General features: G+C 41.1%; 1 protein-coding gene across 1 annotated transcript in view; it reads right to left on the bottom strand.

Annotated features, from left to right (window-relative positions):
- Positions 1 to 22,950, bottom strand: part of adamts7 (a disintegrin-like and metallopeptidase (reprolysin type) with thrombospondin type 1 motif, 7) — a 310,295-nt gene that overhangs the window by 196,742 nt on the left and 90,603 nt on the right. The window contains exon 5 of the mRNA XM_061974905.2: positions 3,480 to 3,563. Within this exon, the coding sequence (XP_061830889.2) occupies positions 3,480 to 3,563 (84 nt within the window). The remainder of the gene's footprint in view (positions 1 to 3,479; positions 3,564 to 22,950) is intronic.

Here is a 22,950-nt window from a genome sequence, read left to right as displayed (position 1 = left end):
GAGTGGTCTGCTGCTTCCTCGCTTCTTAGCTCCCTGTAAGTTTACTCTAGATCATAAATCATGCATCTCACCTGGACAGAACAAGTCTGAGTAGGTATTCCGACAAGGTATTCTGACAGCCATTTAAGACCCGAAAATGGCCAGAATGACACAAAAAGACACTTGGTCCCCCCCGCAGTTTCCCTACCACTTTCTTCGTTAGGATTATGAGACATTTTTCATCTAAATCAGTGGTTCTTAACCTTGTTGGAGGTACCGAACCCCACCGGTTTCAAATGCGCATTCACCGAACCTTCTTTAGTGAAAAATATATATATATATATATATATTTTTTCAAATTCAAGACAAAGTATTTGTTTTTTTACCGGCGCACAACATAAACCATGCATGAACATCACCTTGTTCAAAGAACAAAACCAACACAGTGCATGAACTCACAACAAATTACACACCTGCAAATCAGTGTGACTTCTGCTGTTGCCGTATCCATAATACGCCGATTGGGAGAAGTTTTTATTTACATGATGAGTCGGGTGTGTCTCGACCTACGCCGAACCCCTGAGGCCGACTCACCGAACCCCTAGGGTTCGATCGAACCCAGGTTAAGAACCACTGATCTAAATGGCAAAAAATATTAACATCCTAGCAGTTGGCGTCTTAATGACAGCAGACCTTGTACGGGTAAGTGATGTTTTATTATGTGCATACCGTATTTTTTGGAGTATAAGTCGCTCAGGAGTAGAAGTCGCACCGGCCGAAAATGCATAATAAAGAAGGAAAAAAACATATATAAGTCGCACTGGAGTATAAGTTGCATTTTTTGGGGAAATTTATTTGATAAAACCCAACACCAAGAATAGACATCTGAAAGGCAATTTAAAATAAATAAAAAATAGTGAACAACAGGCTGAATAAGTGTACGTTATATGACACATAAATAACCAATTGAGAACGTGCCTGGTATGTTAACGTAACATATTATGGTAAGAGTCATTCAAATAACTATAACATATAGAACATGCTATACGTTTACCAAACAATCTGTCACTCCTAATCGCTAAATCCCATGAAATCTTATACGTCTAGTCTCTTACGTGAATGAGCTAAATAATATTATGTGATATTTTACGGTAATGTGTTAATAATTTCCCACATAAGTCGCTCCCGAGTATAAGTCTATGAAAAAAACTGCGACTTATAGTCCGAAAAATACGGTAAATGTGCCCGTTACTACATTACATATACAGTATACTTACATCATGTATATACAACCTCAATGTAGGTGTTTTTTAAGGGCTTTGTAGTTGAGTTGAGTTTGAGTTTATTTCGAACATGCATGCATACAACATGATACATCACAATGTCCAGTTTCTCTATTCAACATGTTCGAAAAGGAGTAGGAAGAAGCAGAGCTTATTTAATCCTACCCCTTTTCCTTTACATAGCAGTTGCTAAAACTTTTGTTCACTTCCTGTTCTCATTATTCACAATATACTAGTTGGAATCGCGCAGCTCTCATAGGCTCCATTGTAAGCGGACTTTTGATCGCATGTATTAAATATTTAGAATGCAAAAAATAAAAATAACATCTATTGTTATGTCTCTCATAATAATAGTGAATTCCAAAAAAAGCGCAGTTCCCCTTTAAGATGGGCCCAAAAACACCCCTCGCAAGTAATAGCTTTTAGCCACAGACCGACATCTCGTTGTTTTACAAACATGGGAATGGAAAGAGTGAGTGTTAAGGACACTGCTGAGAAGAAGAAGCGGATGATATTTATTTATTTATTTATTGAAAAACAATCAACTTGCAAGTCAGACTATCCAACCTTATACGTGAAACCACGGTCGCTCTCCATTCTGTATGCTGTACATTATTACTTCATAAACTATTGTAGTATATTTTATGGTATACAGAAAACTAATTGTTGTGTAACTTGTCCTGTGTTGTACTGTATTGTGTTAATTTTAAATGTCTTTGGTCCCCCTTGAAAACGAGATGCTGCATCTCAAGGGGTTTTCCATTAATACATTCAAATACATTCAAATTATGGGTAAATTAAGTCATTTGTAGCAGCAACAGAAAAAGGAGGGCAATAAATCAGACAATAAAAATACACTAGAATAAAAGTAGAGTATAGACCAGAGGTGTCAAACTCATTTTAGATCGGGGGCCATATGGAGAAAAATCTACTCACAAGTGGGCCAAACTGGTAAAATCACGGCACGATAACTTAAAAATAAAGACAACTTCAGATTGTTTTCTTTGTTTAAAAATAGAAAAAGCACATTCTGGAAATGTACAAATCATAATGTTGTTGGGTTTGTTTTACACTTAAATGTTGCGGTTAATAGTATTCTATCTTTATTTGTCGTTATTTATACTTTCTGAATAAATCATGTGATAATGTTCATCAGTCAACTCATTGGTGTTAATTTTCAATCTATCAAGATACAAAAATAATATCAAAATCAAATTACGGGATGTTATTTATGTAGTTTGCTCATTTTCATATGTTTTTTTGTTGTTGTTTTTTTTACATATGTAGCATAATCTACAAAGATACCACAAATTGCTATTGCGTCATCTAGTGGCGACATTTAGAACAGCAGTTTCTTTCATTAAAAAATTTCGGCTCATTTTTATACTTAGTAAACTCATCCCGCGGGCTGGATAAAACCTGTTCGCGGTCCTGATCCAGCCCACGGGACGTACGTTTGACACCCCTGGTATAGACACTAATTATTCCAATGTAAAGCAACTTGTGGTTCTGATAATACAGAATATATTATCTGTGAATATTGTATTGTTTTTCATACAATATTTATTATCCAAAATTTACTTTTTTTTATTTTTAAAAGGCATGCTATAATTGAGGTGTTTTGTGTGGCCCAATCTCAGATGAAATGGATTTCAATGGGCTGTGCTGATTTGATTCACAAGTGTTTTGAGTATTGAGCTCGATCGTGAAACCAATTGAGCTAGTAAGGTGAGGTACTGCTGTATAAGCAATAAAGTAAGGATTTAGTCCAACTTTAAATGTATAGTCATTCTGGCTCAAGGACTGTTACAAACTTGAAAGCGGAATGAAACATTGACCTGTGTTTTGCACATGAAAAACCTACGCGGATGCAGAGGCCAATTATGAATCCGGTGTATTCACATGTACTCCCTGTGGGATACAATTAGTGTTCCCACCCCAGTTGGAGGTGACCAAAAGTTGTCATATCTTCAGGCCTCTGTGTCAAATGGGTATGATTGTAAAAATGCGGGGAGCAAATCAGTTGGCCTGCTGGCTAAACTATTCGAAGAATGTGAAACACGAAATTGCAGTTTGAGTTTCACCTTGAGGCAGCCTTCAATCAAGGCCACTCAAATAAGCACTGAGCTCTGAGGCCTTGTTCAGAAAGGTTATTGCCATGCTGTGGACTTGAATTAACGTCTCAATCACGACGAAAATGAAGTCTTAGAATTTCACCTCATCCTGCTCCAGTAGTATGAGTCGAACGACAACAATGTTGATAGTGTTTCCAATACTGGCATCTTGGAAAATACCTGCTACCTGCAAAACACAAAACAAAAACAGTTGGGGGTGAGTGGAAATGGGTAAGGGATAAAGGTGAAAACAGGATCTTCTGTACATGAAAAATAACTTGTCATATTAGTTTTAAAGGCCTACTGAAACCCACTACTACCGACCACGCAGTCTGATAGTTTATATATCAATGATGAAATCTTAACATTGCAACACATGCCAATACGGCCGGGTTAGCTTACTAAAGTGCAATTTTAAATTTCGCGAGAAATATCCTGCTGAAAATTTTGGGACAGCATTGTGGCCAGCTATTAAGTCGTCTGTTTTCATCGCAAAATTCCACAGTATTCTGGACATCTGTGTTGGTGAATCTTTTGCAATTTGTTCAATGAACAATGGAGACAGCAAAGAAGAAAACTGTAGGTGGGAAGCGGTGTATTGCGGCCGACTGCAGCAACACAAACGCAGCCAGTGTTTCATTGTTTACAATTCCCAGAAGATGACAGTCAAGCTTTACCATTGGCCTGTGGAGAACTGGGACAACAGAGACTCTTACCAGGAGGACTTTGAGTTGGATGCGCAGACACGGTACCGTGAGTACGCATGCAGCTGCGGCTTCCAAACATTTGATCGCTTGCCCGTACGTGCGTGCCGCTATGTGCATGCCACGTACGTAACTTTGGGGAAATATATGTGCTGTATGAACTTTGGGGAGGTGAACGGTACTTTGGGCTGTGGGATTGAGTGTGTTGTGCAGGTGTTTGAGTTGTATTGGCGGGTTATATGGACGGGAGGGGGGAGCTGTTTGTTATGCGGGATTAATTTGTGGCATATTAAATATAAGCCTGGTTGTGTTGTGGCTAATAGAGTATATATATGTCTTGTGTTGATTTACTGTTTTAGTCATTCCCAGCTGAATATCAGGTCCCACCCGCCTCTCACAGCATCTTCCCTATCTGAATCGCTCCCACTGCCCTCTAGTCCTTCACTCTCACTTTCCTCATCCACAAATCTTTCATCCTCGCTCAAATTAATGGGGAAATCGTTGCTTTCTCGGTCCGAATCGCTCTCGCTCCTGGTGGCCATGATTGTAAACAATGTGCAGATGTGAGGAGCTCCACAACCTGTGACGTCACGCTACTCGTCTGCTACTTCCGGTACAGGCAAGGCTTTTTTATCAACGATCAAAAGTTGCGAACTTTATCGTCGATGTTCTCTACTAAATCCTTTCAGCAAAAATATGGCAATATCGCAAAATGATCAAGTTTGACACATAAAATGGACCTGCTATCCTCGTTTAAATAAGAAAATCGCATTTCAGTAGGCCTTTAATATTGCTATCATTTATCAGAAGTGTATTCTACGCTGGTCATCGGTGTAGTGCAGGGCTATTCAACTGGCAGCCCACGGGCAAAATCTAATTACACCAGACCAGCCCTTGTGTTCAGTCCAAATCTTGGTCGAGAGTAGAGACTAGTGTTGTCACGATACCAATATTTTGGTACCGGTACCAAAATTATTTTGATCTTTTCGGTACTTTTCAATACTTTTCTAAATAAAGGGGATCACAAAAAATTGCATTATTGGCTTTATTTTAACAAAAAACCTTACAGTACATTAAACATATGTTTCTTATTGCAAGTTTATCCTTAAATAAAATAGTGAACATACATGACAACTTGTCCTTTATTAGTAAGTAAGCAAGCGAAGGCTCCTAATTAGCAGAGGTGTGGATTCGAGTCACATGACCTGGACTCGAGTCAGACTCGAGTCATGAATTTGATGACTTTAGACTCGACTTGACAAAATGTAACGAGACTTGCAACTCGACTTAGACTTTAACATCAATGACTTGTGACTTCACTTGGACTTGAGCCTTTTGACTTGACAAGACTTGCTACTTTCCACAAAACCCAAAGATTAAAAAGTTATTCAGGAGCGCTCCGTATCTTTCATTTTCTACGTCTGTGTATATCAGCGTGTGTGCTCTCAGTACAATAGCTAATCAAATTAGATATACGTTGTTTTCATCCCACAGCATTTATCCAATCAATTTGCAGGAGATCCAATGAAGAAGAGTTGTCAAACAACGCACCAGTGAAAAACAATTATGCCAAAGTTGGTTTCGTTCAGGTATAAAAACTACCACTTGGTGGATTGGCAGACCAGGGTGGTGGTTCCTCTCTTTAAGAAGGGGAACCGGAGGGTGTGTTCCAACTATCGTGGGATCACACTTCTCAGCCTTCCCGGTAAAGTCTATTCAGGTGTACTGGAGAGGAGGCTACGCCGGATAGTCGAACCTCAGATTCAGGAGGAACAGTGAGGTTTTCGTCCTGGTCGTGGAACTGTGGACCAGCTCTATACTCTCGGCAGGGTCCTTGAGGGTGCATAGGAGTTTGCCCAACCAGTCTACATGTGCTTTGTGGACTTGGAGAAGGCATTCGACCGTGTACCCCGGGAAGTCCTGTGGGGAGTGCTCAGAGAGCATGGGGTAAAGGACTGTCTTATTGTGGCGGTTCGCTCCCTGTATAATCAGTGTCAGAGCTTGGTCCGCATTGCCGGCAGTAAGTCGGACCCATTTCCAGTGAGGGTTGGACTCCGCCAAGGCTGCCCTTTGTCACCGATTCTGTTCATAACCTTCATGGACATAATTTCTAGGCGCAGTCAGGGCGTTGAGGGTATCTGGTTTGGTGGCTGCAGGATTAGGTCTCTGCTATTTGCAGATGATGTGGTCCTGATGGCTTCATCTGGCCAAGATCTTCATCTCTCACTGGATCGATTCACAGCCGAGTGTGAAGCGACTGGGATGGGAATCAGCACCTCCAAGTCCGAGTCCATGGTTCTCGCCCGGAAAAGGGTGGAGTGCCATCTCCGGGTTGGGGAGGAGATCTTGCCCCAAGTGGAGGAGTTAAAGTACCTCGGAGTCTTGTTCACGAGTAAGGGAAGAGTGGATCGTGAGATCGACAGGCGGATCGGTGCGGCATCTTCAGTAATGCGGACGCTGTATCGATCCGTTGTGGTGAAGAAGGAGCTGAGCCGGAAGGCAAAGCTCTCGATTTACCGGTCGATCTACGTTCCCATCCTCACCTATGGTCATGAGCTTTGGGTCATGACCGATAGGACAAGATCACGGGTACAAGCGGCCGAAATGAGTTTCCTCCGCCGGGTGGCGGGTCTCTCCCTTAGAGATAGGGTGAGAAGCTCTGTCATCCGGGAGGAGCTCAAAGTAAAGCCGCTGCTCCTCCACATCGAGAGGAGCCAGATGAGGTGGTTCGGGCATTTGGTCAGGATGCCACCCGAACGCCTCCCGGGCACGTCCGACCGGTAGGAGGCCACGGGGAAGACCTAGGACACGTTGGGAAGACAATCTCTCCCGGCTGGCCTGGGAATGCCTCGGGATCCCCCGGGAGGAGCTGGACAAAGTGGCTGGGGAGAGGGAAGTCTGGGCTTCCCTGCTTAGGCTGCTGCCCCGCGACCCAACCTCGGATAAGCGGAAGATGATGGATGGATGGCACTTGGTGAACAAAAAATGAATTGCAGTATGCAAATCACGCAGTTCGAATATTACAGACGGAGACGCAACAACTTCCAACTTCGTTCGACATTTGATGCACAAAGAAGGGTAAGTTTTGAATGGAAGCTAGCGTTTATTGGCTAAGTAACGTGACTTTTATTTGCTGTGTAGTTAAATCAGTGAGGCTGTAAACTCAATGCTAACATTATAACCATAGACACCTTCTAAGGGTACGCAGCATCAATCGCTACTGCCTACTGGCGCTGACGAGACGTGGGGCCGCCATCTTGGAGTGGTGAGCTATTTTTAAATTGAAGAAACAATATGAGTAGGTTATATATACATGCGTATATCCTATATAAACAATGTATGAATACATTAGATATCTATATATCTTATAGACTGTATCTCTGAGTTTATTCTGTCTTGACACTTTGTATTGATATTTTGTATTACATTCTTCCCTTAAATGATAATGTTTACAGTGATTGTTTTTAATGTATTTTTTTATGTATGTCACTTTGGATAAAAGCGTCTGCCAAATACTTAAACATACATAAACACCTGAAAGTCTTTATATCAGCTAAAACCACCAAACTGTTTCACTGGATTCAGAATAAAACCAAATTCTGTCTTACCCAACAATGTTAGTATTTGAATATTGTTACTTGAAGACTTATTCCTGGTTACAATTATACTGTTAAGAAAGTATTGTCTTATATTTTGCCTAAAATGAGAATGCATCATAATCAGTGGCGGCTGGTGAATTTTGTTTTAGGTGGGGCTGAAAGTTTGTAAACCAAACTCCTGTAGGGCCGTCATCCTCCCCCAGAAGATTAATTTGTGATTTTCACATACAAATATTGAAGATCTTTGCTCTTTCTCAACTTTGTGGTAATATTATTTTCATAAAATACAACCAATAGTACTATAATGTTAAATCTTACTTAAGAAAAGTAATCCCCCCGATTCCTATTTTCAACAGTCCGCTCATTTGAGCAGGAAAACACTGAACACCATCTTTGATTTCTACCTGTCAACTGTCAGTTTAGGCTGCTCGCCAGCTCCTCATCACCACTTCAAGATGATGGCCAAATTGCTCACGTCACAGCAACCAATGCTGCGTCCACTTATAAGATGTTTATGGTTATAACGTCATTGCAAACACGGCAATATGTTGCGTCCACTGCAGTTCGCTACCTTATTCATACTTTTTGTCAAGTGATTTTTTTTTAAGCAGGGTTGCATGAAGTACCTACACATAACGTTACGTTAGTCAATGTATCACACACAGTAACGTAACGTTAGACGGCGGTCAGCAGCTTCGCGTATTTTAGCCACCTACAAAACGACAAACATAGTCAAATAAAGGTCAGTTAAAATGTATACTATATTAAGAATGTGTAAATATTGCATAGGGCCCTGATATCTAAAAAGTACAACTCTGTTCATTGTTATGTTCATGTATATGTTATGTTTTTCATGTACACACACACATGAACACACATACAGTATGAGATGAGATCAATGAGATAAGGTAAGAACAGGATAGAAACTGCTGTGGAACTAGTTACAATGCAATATGCCATGGAAATACAATGATAACACTTTTGTGCAAATAAGTACAGTGGCACTTGTTTTTTCAAATGTGTTTATTCTGTAAAGGAATGAGTTAAATGTTTAAAGTGACTGGTTAATAGTGCTATTATGAAGTGCAATGTCAGCACTATTTTTTTCCCCTGCAATTTCAAATGCACTTGTTTTAATAAATAAATACAGCGTTTTAAAAGCATACACAATCTGTGTAAATATATTAGTCTGTGGTTAAAAGGACTTGAAAGGACTCGAAACTCAAAATGCAGGACTTGGGACTTGTCTTGAGTCTTTCCAGTCTTGACTTTGGACTTGACTAGGGGCTTGCCTGTCTTGACTCGGGGCTTGCCTGTCTTGACTCGGGACTTGACTCGAGACTTGAGGGCAAAGACTTGAGACTTACTTGTGACTTGCAAAGCAATGACTTGGTCCCACCTCTGCTAATTAGTCTGCTGACGTATGCAGTAACATATTGTGTCATTTTCCATTCTATTATTTTGTCAACATTATTAAGGACAAGTGGTAGAAAATGAATTATTAATCTACTTGTTCATTTACTGTTTATATCTGCTTACTTTCTCTTTTCACGTGTTATATCTACACTTCTGCTAAAATGTAATAATCATTTATTCTTCTGTTGTTTGGATGCTTTACATTAGTTTTGGATGATACCACAAATTTGGGTATCAATCCGATACCATGTAGTTACAGGATCAAACATTGGTCATATTCAAAGTCCTCATTCTCACGGCGGGGGGGGGAGGTTTGTTCCCTCGGGATGCAAACGGATCACTCCGGACAGGACTTGCAGGTAGGAACATATTTTAAAATTGGAACGCAAAAGGGTACAAAAACGGAAAACAAGGCGAAGGCACAACGCGCTGATCGCACTTGAAACAAAAGCTAACACTTAACATAGACTAAGGACATAGAGAACTTACGTGACAGGTGCATGTAGCAAATACTTAGCATGAAACCAGACATGAAGCGAACAATGACGCCAGACTGAGCGTGGAGAGCAAGTTGAATAAATAGCTCTCTGATTAGTGGTTGACAGCAGCTGAGCGTGGGACCACTAACCAGAGGCAGGTGAAAATAATAAGTAGCTATGGTAACAAAACCAAAACTAACAGAAAACATGATCCGGACCACGGCTCATGACACTTATGTGTCCAAGGACGTATTTACTGAGTTTTTAAACATGATATGAATTTTTTAAAAACAAAAGAAGATGTGATGCCAAAAAATATCGACGTAATCATAGTAGTATACGTTTCTGTACTTGGTATCATTACAGTGGATGTTAGGTGTAGATCCACCAATGGCATTTGTTTACATTGTGACGCCGGTGAGCTACGGTGTGTAGTGAAAAATGTTTAGCTATTCCTCATCTTGCAGGGATGATACTTGTAAGAAACATACTTTATTTGTCGTGAGGATTAGTGATTTAGAAGTAGCTAAAACAATGCTGACTGTGAATGGACGTTCGCCGCTAGTGTTTCAGTGTTCACCTTTATTGTTAGTTTTTAAGCCAAAATGCGTCCGTTCTCCCTTTTCTGTCTACACCAGGGGTCCCCAAACTTTTTGACCCAGGGGCCGCATTGGGTTAAAACAATTTGGCCAGGGGCCGGGATATATATATATATATATATATCTTAATAAGGTTATCCAAAAAATAGTGCTCGATACCGTAGTAGAGCGCAATATATGTATGTGTGGGAAAAAAAATCACAAGACTATTTCATCTCTACAGGCCTGTTTCATGAGGGGGGGTACCCTCAATCATCAGGAGATTTTAATGGGAGCATTCGCATACCATGGTTTATATAGGGCACAGAGTGGGTGGGTACAGGCTGGCGTAGGGGCGTGGTGATTGGCTCATGTGTTACCTAGGAGGTGTTTCCGTCTATGGCGGCATGCTGTTACAATTTCGCTGCGCTTGTTGAGGGATGACAGGTCTGGACGGTAAATAATAAACAGTTTCTCTTTCAAGCATAGGTTGCATCTTTTATTACCACTATTGTAAGGTGTGCTGGATGCAAGAATTTGCCATGTTATTGAATATTCAACATTATTGTCTTTGAGGTCCCAAATGTGTTTGCTGAGTTCTGTGGTATTTCGCAGGTTTTGGTTCCTGAAAGAAGCCTTGTGATTGTTCCATCTGGTTTTGAATTCTCCCTCGGTTAATCCTACATATGTGTCGGATGTGTTAATGTCCTTGCGTATTACCTTAGATTGGTAGACAACTGATGTTTGTAAGCACCCCCCGTTGAGAGGGCAATCAGGTTTCTTTCAACAGTTACAGCCTTTGTTGGTTTTGGAGTCGCTCTGTCTGGGGGCCGACGGCTCATTTGCAATTGTTTTGTTGTGGTTTGAGATGATTTGTCGTATATTGTTCATGCAGCTGTAGCTCAATTTAATGTTGTTCTTGTTGAATACTTTTCTTAGGATGTTGTCTTTGGGAAAGTGTTTGTCAATCAGATTGAGGAATTTGTGTCCAATGTTAGTTGAGACGTTTTTGCTGTATGGGGGGTTGTACCAGATGATGTCGTTTCGTTTTCTGTTCTTTTTTGGCTGGTTTCCTGGCGTGGGTTCATAGGTGAGGGTGAAATTGTATCCGCTTTCATCAAGGGCTTTTTGGTACGGGGGGTTGCTTGGTCAAATTCAGCTTTGCTAGATGACAGCATCGATAGCCTTTTATTGATTCCGGTAGGTATTCTTTTCATGGTGGTGGGTGGGTGGTTGCTGTCATGGTGCACGTATTGGAATGTTGTGTTGGGTTTCGTGAATGGTTGGTAGCTGTTATTTCTCAGGTTGAAAGTGACGTCAAGGAAGTTGACGGTTTGCTTGTTGGCTTCAATCGTGATCCGTAGGCCGTTCTCTTTGAAAATTTGGCATATGCGCTTCTTGGTATTCTCGCTGCTCCTTGGCGAGGCGCGACACACTGCCAGTCCGTCATCACGGTAAATACCAAGGTTCAGATTGAGGCTAGCGAGCTGGGAGAGGAGGAAACTCCCAACGAGTTCACACGTTTCTGCTCCGTCAAAACTTCCCATAGTGACGTCAAATGTTGCATTGTTCTTTTTTTGCCATGGTGTACTGTTGTGGATGAGAATGGAGTTTTTTGCGTGGATGATGATGTTTCTTTCGTTGCCTGTGATTGAGTCGTAGTCTGAGGCGAAGTCTAGTGCTTGAGTCAGTAGGTCTTGCGTGATGGAAGGGTAAAATTCCTCGATATCAAAGGAGATAAAGTTGTGCTGTTGTTTGTCTTGGATGTTGTTGAACCATTTGATTACTGCTGCTGTATTTCTCCATTGGTTGAGTGGTGTTTTGTCCTTGATTTTTGTGTTGACTCCGTCCAGGATTATTTTGCTGATTTTTCCTATTTCAGATTTAGTTGGGTTTATTAGTCGGCATGTTGGGTTATTTGCGAAGTTGGGTTTGTGGTCCTTCAATGTGATGAAGGCTTCCTTGTTGGCTGTGGCGTCCACCCTGTCCTCAATGTCCAGTTCAGCCGCGATCCTTTTATTTTCCAGGTGGATGTTCTGTAAGGTGTTGGGTTGCGCTTTTTTGTATGATTTGGTGATGCTTCTGTCCAGTAAGGTGTGGTGTTCTGGTATGTCCATATGTCCATGACAGCAACCACCCACCTACCACCACGAAAAGAATACCTACCGGAATCAATAAAAGGCTATCGATGCTGTCATCTAGCAAAGCTGAATTTGACCAAGCAACCCCCCGTACCAAAAAGCCCTTGATGAAAGCGGATACAATTTCACCCTCACCTATGAACCCACGCCAGGAAACCAGCCAAAAAAGAACAGAAAACGAAACGACATCATCTGGTACAACCCCCCATACAGCAAAAACGTCTCAACTAACATTGGACACAAATTCCTCAATCTGATTGACAAACACTTTCCCAAAGACAACATCCTAAGAAAAGTATTCAACAAGAACAACATTAAATTGAGCTACAGCTGCATGAACAATATACGACAAATCATCTCAAACCACAACAAAACAATTGCAAATGAGCCGTCGGCCCCCAGACAGAGCGACTCCAAAACCAACAAAGGCTGTAACTGTCGAAAGAAACCTGATTGCCCTCTCAACGGGGGGTGCTTACAAACATCAGTTGTCTACCAATCTAAGGTAATACGCAAGGACATTAACACATCCGACACATATGTAGGATTAACCGAGGGAGAATTCAAAACCAGATGGAACAATCACAAGGCTTCTTTCAGGAACCAAAACCTGCGAAATACCACAGAACTCAGCAAACACATTTGGGATCTCAAAGACAATAATGTTGAATATTCAATAACATGGCAAATTCTTGCATCCAGCACACCTTACAATAGTGGTAATAAAAGATGCAACCTATGCTTGAAAGAGAAACTGTTTATTATTTACCGTCCAGACCTGTCATCCCTCAACAAGCGCAGCGAAATTGTAACAGCATGCCGCCATAGACGGAAACACCTCCTAGGTAACACATGAGCCAATCACCACGCCCCTACGCCAGCCTGTACCCACCCACTCTGTGCCCTATATAAACCATGGTATACGAATGCTCCCATTAAAATCTCCTGATGATTGAGGGTACCCCCCCTCATGAAACAGGCCTGTAGAGATGAAATAGTCTTGTGATTTTTTTTCCCACACATACATATATATATATATATATATATATATATATACACACATATACATATACCTCCGCGCGTCGGTTGAGGTGGGCTGGGAGGTGTATAATGTAGTCCGGAAGAGTTAGGGATGCATGGGATTCTGGGTATTTGTTCTGTTGTGTTTATGTTGTGTTACAGTGCGGATGTTCTCCCAAAATGTGTTTGTCATTCTTGTTTGGTGTGGGTTCACAGTGTGGCGCATATTAGTAAGAGTGTTAAAGTTGTTTATATCACAACCCTCAGTGTAATCTGTATGGCTGTTGACCAAGTATGGCTTGCAGTCACTTACGTGGGTAAGCAGAGGTCGCATACTACATGTGACCGGGCCGGCACGCAGAGAGTATGGTGTAAAAGCAGACGCGACGACATGTTGTAGAGGACGTTAAAGGTAGTGCCATCACGGCACGCCCTCAATATTGTTGTCCGGGTGAAAATCGGAGAATGTTTGCCCCGGGAGATTTCCGGGAGAGGCACTGAAATCCGGAAACCTCCCGGAAAAATTGGGGGGGTTGGCAAGAATGCAGCTGAGCCGCATCAGAGTGATCAAAGCCGCGGGTTGCCGACCCATGGCCTAGGAGACCCAGTAACAAGCGGTAGAAAATGGATTGATGGATAGGCGAAAAAGGACAGATAAACAAATAATAATGATAAATAAAAAAATAAAAATAAATAGTTCTTTTTTTTTTTTACTCTGGACTACACGCGGGCCGGATTATGGACGCTGGCGGGCCGTAGTTTGGGGACCCCTGGTCTACACACTGTGTCTGTCTGTAAGTATTCCGTGATTGTGCGCTACCGAACATGCTCGTCTGCTCGTAAACCAGCAATGACACCACGTGACAACGACAGGGGCGTGGTGGACCGGTACTTTTCAGAGGCGGTATAGTACCGAATATGATTGTGAGTATCGCGGTACTATACTAATACCGGTATACCGTACAACCCTCGTAGAAACTAACATTTTTGCAGCAAATTCCTAAAAAACACTAGTGCTCCTGTTGCATGGACCAGTGTAAACACATTGGCAGATACTTGCATTTATATTTCAACCTCTTAAGAGAACAGCGTCCATTGCAGTGGACACTAAAATTTTGCACAACAGTGCATGTTTTTATTTTTTTATTTGTAACCCCAAAAACTCAAAATAAATACACTAAAAACTAATTTCCACTACAGAGGATGATGGTTCTTAAAATAAGAATGATAGTGAAAGATAGAAGTGTGGCCACCCTCACTTTCTGGTGATGTGGCCCCTAGAAAATAATTCAGTTAAAAAGCCCTGGTGTAGATTACTTTACTGCATTGTTTCTTAAATAGTGGGTTGACACCGTGGCAAGGTGTCAGGGGTGTCGGAAGCAACAGGGTTTGCGATTTTTGACATTTCTGTCTAACAATTTGTATAAACCGCCACTTCTTTCCCCTGCGGTTAAAGGATTTTTCTTCACTAACGGCTAAATTATGGAATGGATTAAGCCAGGGGTGTCAAACAAGCAAGCTGGATCAGGCCCACGAACAGGTTCTATCCAGCCCGCGAGATGAGTTTGGGGATTAATGATCAGTCTGCCTTTGGCCCAAGGTGGGCTGGGATAGGCACCGCATCATTGGCAGAAAATCAGTGAATCAATTTACAGGCAGTGGGGTTACTAACGGGTTCTGTTCCTGCAATTGTGATGGACATTTGGCTTTAGGTCTTGTACCTACATAAATGATCACCGACGTCATTCCCTCACACTGTACACAGAACACATGAAGGACATATGAATGTCTGAGCGTTATACGATGCCTAATTTTACGTCATTTTTTACTTTCACTTTCCTTTTGTTTGTCATGCTGCCCCCCAGTAGAGTCTGCAGGCATGTGATTTGACCACAATGAAAAAGACTGAAAAAATTTCCGGGGGTCTGGGGGACGAAGGCCCCCAGCCAGGTCCCTGGTGGGGGGACAAGGGGGGCGGCGCCCCCCGAAGCTCCTGGTTTTTCACCAATTTAACATGCTAAAATTAACAAAGACAGCACCATTTGAAGAAAATATTTTAGTGTTTAAAGACATGAAAACATCATTAATAGAACATACATAACCCAATTATCCTAATGAATCACTGTATATGGTTCAGTCCCAACAGTATTTAGTCACTAATATTTACATCTTGTGTTCATTTCACATCCACAGGTGTCACATTGATCAGTGTTATTATCTACAGGAAAATAGTATATAGGATATAAATTTATGAAAATAATTAAACATGTTTAGTATTGTTTACTCATATTTGAAAATAGGAAATAATAATAATGTGAGGACACTGACATACTGCATGAAACAAGTGTGAAAATATTTACCTTCAAGATTGTTACACCACTGACAATATTGTTTCAAGAGACTACATAAGAACTTAATATTACAAAATAGTATTATATGCAAATGTATTTCAAATAAATTGTTAACTGGAATCAATAATGCGACTCTTTGAATTTCTGTAATTTCATAATATATTTTCACGTGGCTTTTTATTTTTAGAAAAAACCATTTATATTTCGCAAAGCAATAATTGGTTAATATTTAAAACAAACAGGCGTATTTCGCAAGCAAATATTTTTTAGCTTACCTCATTATTAACAACCCTGTCTGCAACTGAAGTGGGTTGTTTGGGTGGATCTTTCCTCTCGATGTCTACGGCAGTTGTCGATGTAAACAAAGGATGAAGTCCGTAAGGTTTGCTCACTTTCGGTTGACATCCAAAAGTACCAGCTAGTGAAAAGTTCGTTTTCCTTGCTTCAAGTTGTTTCATATGTTTTTGGCGTTTCGCATGTACTTCCAAAGCCTTGAAACCTCGTGATCCATAGTCAATATTATCATGACACCACGTGCACAAAACCTTTCCGGGACGATCGATTTTCTGAATAAAATCACCGAACAAAGTCGTAACTTCCTTCTTCCCAACAGTATCAGTGAATTCCCTTTCCATCCAGTCCCATCGAAACTTATTTTTGACATGTTTATCAATTTCTTTTACTCGTAAAGCGTCCTTTCTCTCGAGAACCGACATCGTTTACATATGGAAAATGGCGGTAATAACCATTATGAATGATGACGTTATTAACGTCATCATTCATAACAGATGTCCTGATTGGTCACAAGGAACATATCGACCAATCAACTACGGCGTAATATAAACTACGTCTCGAATATTGATTTAGGGTCGGAAAAAAAAACGGGAGATCTTTTTTTTTTTCCCCGAGATTAAAAAAGACGGAATTCCGACTTTAGACGGTCTGTCTCCCACTTCTGAGACATAATGGAGGTTGTTGTAAACTGAAAGGAATCAAAGTGACGTTACGCATTGTAGCAAACAAGGCTACGTATCAGACTGCCTAGTCCAGGGGTCGGCAACCCAAAACGTTGAAAGAGCCATATTGGACCAAAAATACAAACAAATAAATCTGTCTGGAGCCGCAAAAAATTAAAAGCCCTATGTAAGTGTTATAATGAAGGCAACACATGATGTAAGTGGCTATATTGGCCTACTATCAAAGGCTGACGCAAATCTTTGTTGACAGAAATGTTGTATTTTAATTTTTATTCTATACATTTTTGCAACATTGGAAAACATTAGTAAAATGGAGGCTTCTCAAAGGATGAGATAACTTCTGGAAATTACTGGCTCAGAATTGCCAAAGGTATAGAAGTGTGTGTCCAAGTTTAAGGAAACGGCAGGCTGTCTTCTTCTAATGGATTTATTACAATCTTTGTAAGCTGGGAAACGTTTGCTGTGGTCTGGAACAACATGGCACACAAACAACTATCAGAAATGCAAGCAATGTGACATACAGATAATGTGTCATGAGACATGCAAATATAAATTAAATACACAGAAAGCATAAGAAAAGGAAATTTAATGAGCTCAAATATACATACAAATGAGGCATAATGATGCAATATGTGCATTCAGTTAGCCTAAATAGCATGTTAGCAATAGTGGATTGACCAAATATGTCTGATTAGTACTCCAGCAAATCAATGAAATCAACAAAGCTCACAGTATAAAAAGTTTGGTGGACAAAATGAGACAAAGAAGGAGTGGCATAAAACACGTCTTTCTGTGGCAGCATCGGAGAAAGTTGTACATGTAAACAAACTACGACGAGTTCAAGGATCGCTGAAATTAGTAGGGCAAAACGGTGCTTGCCAAATACTTTCATCAGTGAAGCATGTTTAATACAAAGAGTGGGATTTCTAACAACTAGGAAGGTTTGTGTAATGTTTGTTCTCCTACAGAAAATATATTAAAACAAAACTTTTTTTTTTTTTTCCTTCATCTTTTTCCATTTTCACACATCTCTGAAAGAGGTCCAGGGAGCCACTAGGGCGGCGCTAAAGAGCCGCATGCGGCTTTAGAGCTGCGGCTTGCTGACCCCCAGGCTAGTCTTACAAACCCCGTTTCCATATGAGTTGGGAAATTGTGTTAGATGTAAACAGAGGTGGGTAGTAACGTGCTACATTTACTCCGTTACATCTACTTGAGTAACTTTTGGGATAAATTGTACTTCTAAGAGTAGTTTTAATGCAACATACTTTTACTTTTACTTAAGTATATTTATAGAGAAGGAACGCTACTTTTACTCCGCTACTTTTACTCCGCTACTTTTATCTACATTCAGCTCGCTACTCGCTACTAATTTTTATCGATCTGTTAATGCACGCTTTATTTGTTTTGGTCTGTCAGACAGACCTTCAAAGTGCCTGCCTTACTGGTGACGTTTCACTTCGTTCCACCAATCAGATGCAGTCACTGGTGACGTTGGACCAATCAAACAGAGCCAGGTGGTCACATGACCTGACTTAAACAAGTTGAAAAACTTATTGGGGTGTTACCATTTAGTGGTCAATTGTACGGAATATGTACTGTACTGTGCAATCTAATAATAAAAGTTCCAATCAATCAATCAAAAGTGTGAGGGAAAAAAGATACTTGTTTTATTTCAACCGTACCGTCAAAAGCCTCAAGACTGACCGCACATGAGGACGTTCCTGTCTTCACAATAAAAGTGCCGCTCCATCGCGCCTGCGCTTTCAAAACAAGAGTCTCCGAAAGCTAGCGCAAACAAGCTCGCAAGCTACGGAGTTTGACGCCAATATATTTCTTGTAAAGTGTATAAAAACGAATATGGAAGCTGGACAAATAGGATGCCAAAAACCCACCACTTTCATGTGGTATTGCACAGAAAGGAGGAACTTTTCTTCTCCTCCATTTGAAAACGTGGACGTTATCATCACTACTGTCTGATTACAATCAATGCATGTCATCAGAATCAGGTAATACACCAACTTATATTCTTGTCTTCATTAATGAAAGGAATCTATATATTAAACATGCATGTATATTCATTAAAACACCTTTAACATGTAAACAAAAACAGCAAAATAAATACTTATAAATTATATACTGTATATATCAATGTATATGTATGTATGTATGTATATATATATATATATATATATATATATATATATATATATATATATATATATGATATGAGTGTGTATGTTACTCATCAGTTACTCAGTACTTTAGTAGTTTTTTCACAGCATACTTTTTACTTTTACTCAAGTAAATATTTGGGTGACTACTCCTTACTTTTACTTGAGTAATAAATCTCTAAAGTAACAGTACTCTTACTTGAGTACAATTTCTGGCTACTCTACCCACCTCTGGATGTAAATATAAACGGAATACAATGATTTGCAAATCATTTTCAACCCATATTCAGTTGAATATGCTACAAAGACAACATATTTGATGTTCAAACTGATAAACATTATTTTTTTTTGCAAATAATCATTAACTTTAGAATTTGATGCCAGCAACACGTGACAAAGAAGTTGGGAAAGGTGGCAATAAATACTGATAACGTTGAGGAATGCTCATCAAACACTTATTTGGAACATCCCACAGGTGAACAGGCAAATTGGGAACAGGTGGGTGCCATGATTGGGTATAAAAGTAGATTCCATGAAATGCTCAGTCATTCACAAACAAGGATGGGGCGAGGGTCACCACTTTGTCAACAAATGCGTAAGCAAATTGTTGAACAGTTTAAGAAAAACCTTTCTCAACCAGCTATTGCAAGGAATTTAGGGATTTCACCATCTACGGTCCGTAATATCATCAAAGGGTTCAGAGAATCTGGAGCAATCACTGCACGCAAGCAGCTAAGCCCGTGACCTTCGATCCCTCAGGCTGTACTGCATCAACAAGCGACATCAGTGTGTAAAGGATATCACCACATGGGCTCAGGAACACTTCAAAAACCCACTGTCAGTAACTACAGTTGGTCGCTACATCTGTAAGTGCAAGTTAAAACTCTCCTATGTAAGGCGAAAACCGTTTATCAACAACACCCAGAAACGCTGTCGGCTTCGCTGGGCCTGAGCTCATCTAAGATGGACTGATACTAAGTGGAAAAGTGTTCTGTGGTCTGACGAGTCCATATTTCAAATTGTTTTTGGAAACTGTGGACGTCGTGTCCTCTGGACCAAAGAGGAAAAGAACCATCCGGATTGTTATAGGCGCAAAGTTGAAAAGCCAGCATCTGTGATGGTATGGGGGTGTATTAGTGCCCAAGACATGGGTAACTTACACATCTGTGAAGGCGCCATTAATGCTGAAAGGTACATACAGGTTTTGGAGCAACATATGTTGTCATCCAAGCAACGTTACCATGAACGCCCCTGCTTATTTCAGCAAGACAATGCCAAGGCACGTGTTACATCAACGTGGCTTCATAGTAAAAGAGTGCGGGTACTAGACTGGCTTGCCTGTAGTCCAGACCTGTCTCCCATTGAAAATGTGTGGCGCATTATGAAGCCTAAAATACCACAACGGAGACCCCCGGACTGTTGAACAACTTAAGCTGTACATCAAGCAAGAATGGGAAAGAATTCCACTTAAGATGCTTAAAAAATGTGTCTCCTCAGTTCCCAAACGTTTACTGAGTGTTGTTAAAAGGAAAGGCCATGTAACACAGTGATAAACATGCCCTTTCCCAACTACTTTGGCACGTGTTGCAGCCATGAAATTCTAAGTTAATTAGTATTTGCAAAAAAAAAATAAAGTTTATGAGTTTGAACATCAAATATCTTGTCTTTGTAGTGCATTCAATTGAATATGGGTTGAAACGGATTTGAAAATCATTGTATTCCGTCTGCCCTTAACACAATTTAGTCTAAAAGGCCTCTTTTAGGGCGTTAAATATGTCTCAGAATTGCAAATTAATATGGCCCTGTACTACAGTGCTGCATAGCAGGGACGTGCAGTCAAGGTAGGCAGGTGAGGCAGACTAAAAACCTCATAATTTGCACTTTTTCCTGATGTTCAGCGCAGGAAGCTGATATGAGGCTGCCGCTATAAACTTAATGTCTGCTTAGTGCATATGCGAACTTACCAATTATTGTCCAGTGTGCCATGTCCTGAGTGCACTGAATGAATACATCATAAAAACAAAACGAAATATATATATATATATATATATATATATATATATATATATATATATATATATGTCCCTTTCGGGGTCAAACAAGTATATTTTAATTCTCTGCCTATTGAATAAATGAATGATTACTACCAAGATGGAGGATTATAAGCTTAAAAACATTTTCAAACTGAACTTTTAGACCAGGGGTTCTTAACCTTTTTGACATCGGGGCCCAACTTTTCCACTACAGAGGAGCCCGGGCCCCACGTAAATATTAACACTGAATTAGTCATCTCACTTTTGATTTTAATGGTATTCAATAAATCATATCTAACTTAATTACACCTAACAGGTTAAAAACCTTGTTCAATGATATGAAACCACATGTTAATCAGTACTGACCAAATAAATTGCATAAGAAGGGACTCAAATACTTAAAGAAAAAACATCTTTATAAACAATTATGTTGTCCTAAAATAAATAAACTAAATTAATATGTTTCTTAACTTAATTATCAATACAATTAAAGTAAAAAGGAAAGTACTGCCTCACTACTTAGTCATAATTATTGAGCATAAGGAACTTCTCTATGACTTTAGCAATGGTTTCTTAACTAAGCCATCTATAAAATGAAAGTGCAAATGAAAATTCAGCTTCAACACTTTAGTCATATTTTTTGCGCTTTAGAAACTCCTCTATGATTTTAGCTGCAGACTTTTGTTTGTTTGATATTGTCATTACTGCCACAAGTGGTGGAAACATGTATTACAACCGAGTGCTGCCATATAATGGGCCAGTTCCTAAAGTCAAGAAATACTGTTTGATGACACTTTGTAGTTGTGTCATCGGATTTGCGGCTTCATGTTTTGGACACTCGGGTGAAGAGAGGGGCGGAGCTTTCTACCGATCACCACCTGGTGGTGAGTTGGCTGCGATGGTGGGGGAGGATGCCGGACAGACCTGGCAGGCCCAAACGCATTGTGAGGGTTTGCTGGGAACGTCTAGCAGAGTCTCCTGTCAGAGAGAGTTTCAATTCCCACCTCCGGAAGAACTTTGAACATGTCACGAGGGAGGTGCTGGACATTGAGTCCGAATGGACCATGTTCCGCGCCTCTATTGTCGAGGCGGCTGATTGGAGCTGTGGCCGCAAGGTAGTTGGTGCTTGTCGTGGCGGTAATCCTAGAACCCGTTGGTGGACACCGGCGGTGAGGGATGCCGTCAAGCTGAAGAAGGAGTCCTATCGGGTTCTTTTGGCTCATAGGACTCCTGAGGCAGTGGACAAGTACCGACAGGCCAAGCGGTGTGCGGCTTCAGCGGTCGCAGAGGCAAAAACTCGGACATGGGAGGAGTTCGGTGAGGCCATGGAAAACGACTTCCAGACGGCTTCGAAGCAATTCTGGACCACCATCCGCCGCCTCAGGAAGGGGAAGCAGTGCACTATCAACACCGTGTATGGCGAGGATGGTGTTCTGCTGACCTCGACTGCGGATGTTGTGGATCGGTGGAGGGAATACTTCGAAGACCTCCTCAATCCCACCAACACGTCTTCCTATGAGGAAGCAGTGCCTGGGGAATCTGTGGTGGGCTCTCCTATTTCTGGGGCTGAGGTTGCTGAGGTAGTTAAAAAGCTCCTCGGTGGCAAGGCCCCGGGGGTAGATGAGATCCGCCCGGAGTTCCTTAAGGCTCTGGATGCTGTGGGGCTGTCTTGGTTGACAAGACTCTGCAGCATCGCGTGGACATCGGGGGCGGTACCACTGGATTGGCAGACGGGGGTGGTGGTTCCTCTCTTTAAGAAGGGGAACCGGAGGGTGTGTTCTAACTATCGTGGGATCACACTCCTCAGCCTTCCCGGTAAGGTCTATTCAGGTGTACTGGAGAGGAGGCTACGCCGGATAGTCGAACCTCGGATTCAGGAGGAACAGTGTGGTTTTCGTCCTGGTCGTGGAACTGTGGACCAGCTCTATACTCTCGGCAGGGTCCTTGAGGGTGCATGGGAGTTTGCCCAACCAGTCTACATGTGTTTTGTGGACTTGGAGAAGGCATTCGACCGTGTCCCTCGGGAAGTCCTGTGGGGAGTGCTCAGGGAGTATGGGGTATCGGACTGTCTGATTGTGGCAGTCCGCTCCCTGTATGCTCAGTGC

Source organism: Nerophis lumbriciformis, linkage group LG15 (assembly GCF_033978685.3).
Source record: "Nerophis lumbriciformis linkage group LG15, RoL_Nlum_v2.1, whole genome shotgun sequence".
Lineage (NCBI taxonomy): Eukaryota > Metazoa > Chordata > Actinopteri > Syngnathiformes > Syngnathidae > Nerophis > Nerophis lumbriciformis.
Note: the sequence above shows the minus strand (reverse complement) of the source record. Positions and strands in the feature narration are given on the sequence as shown.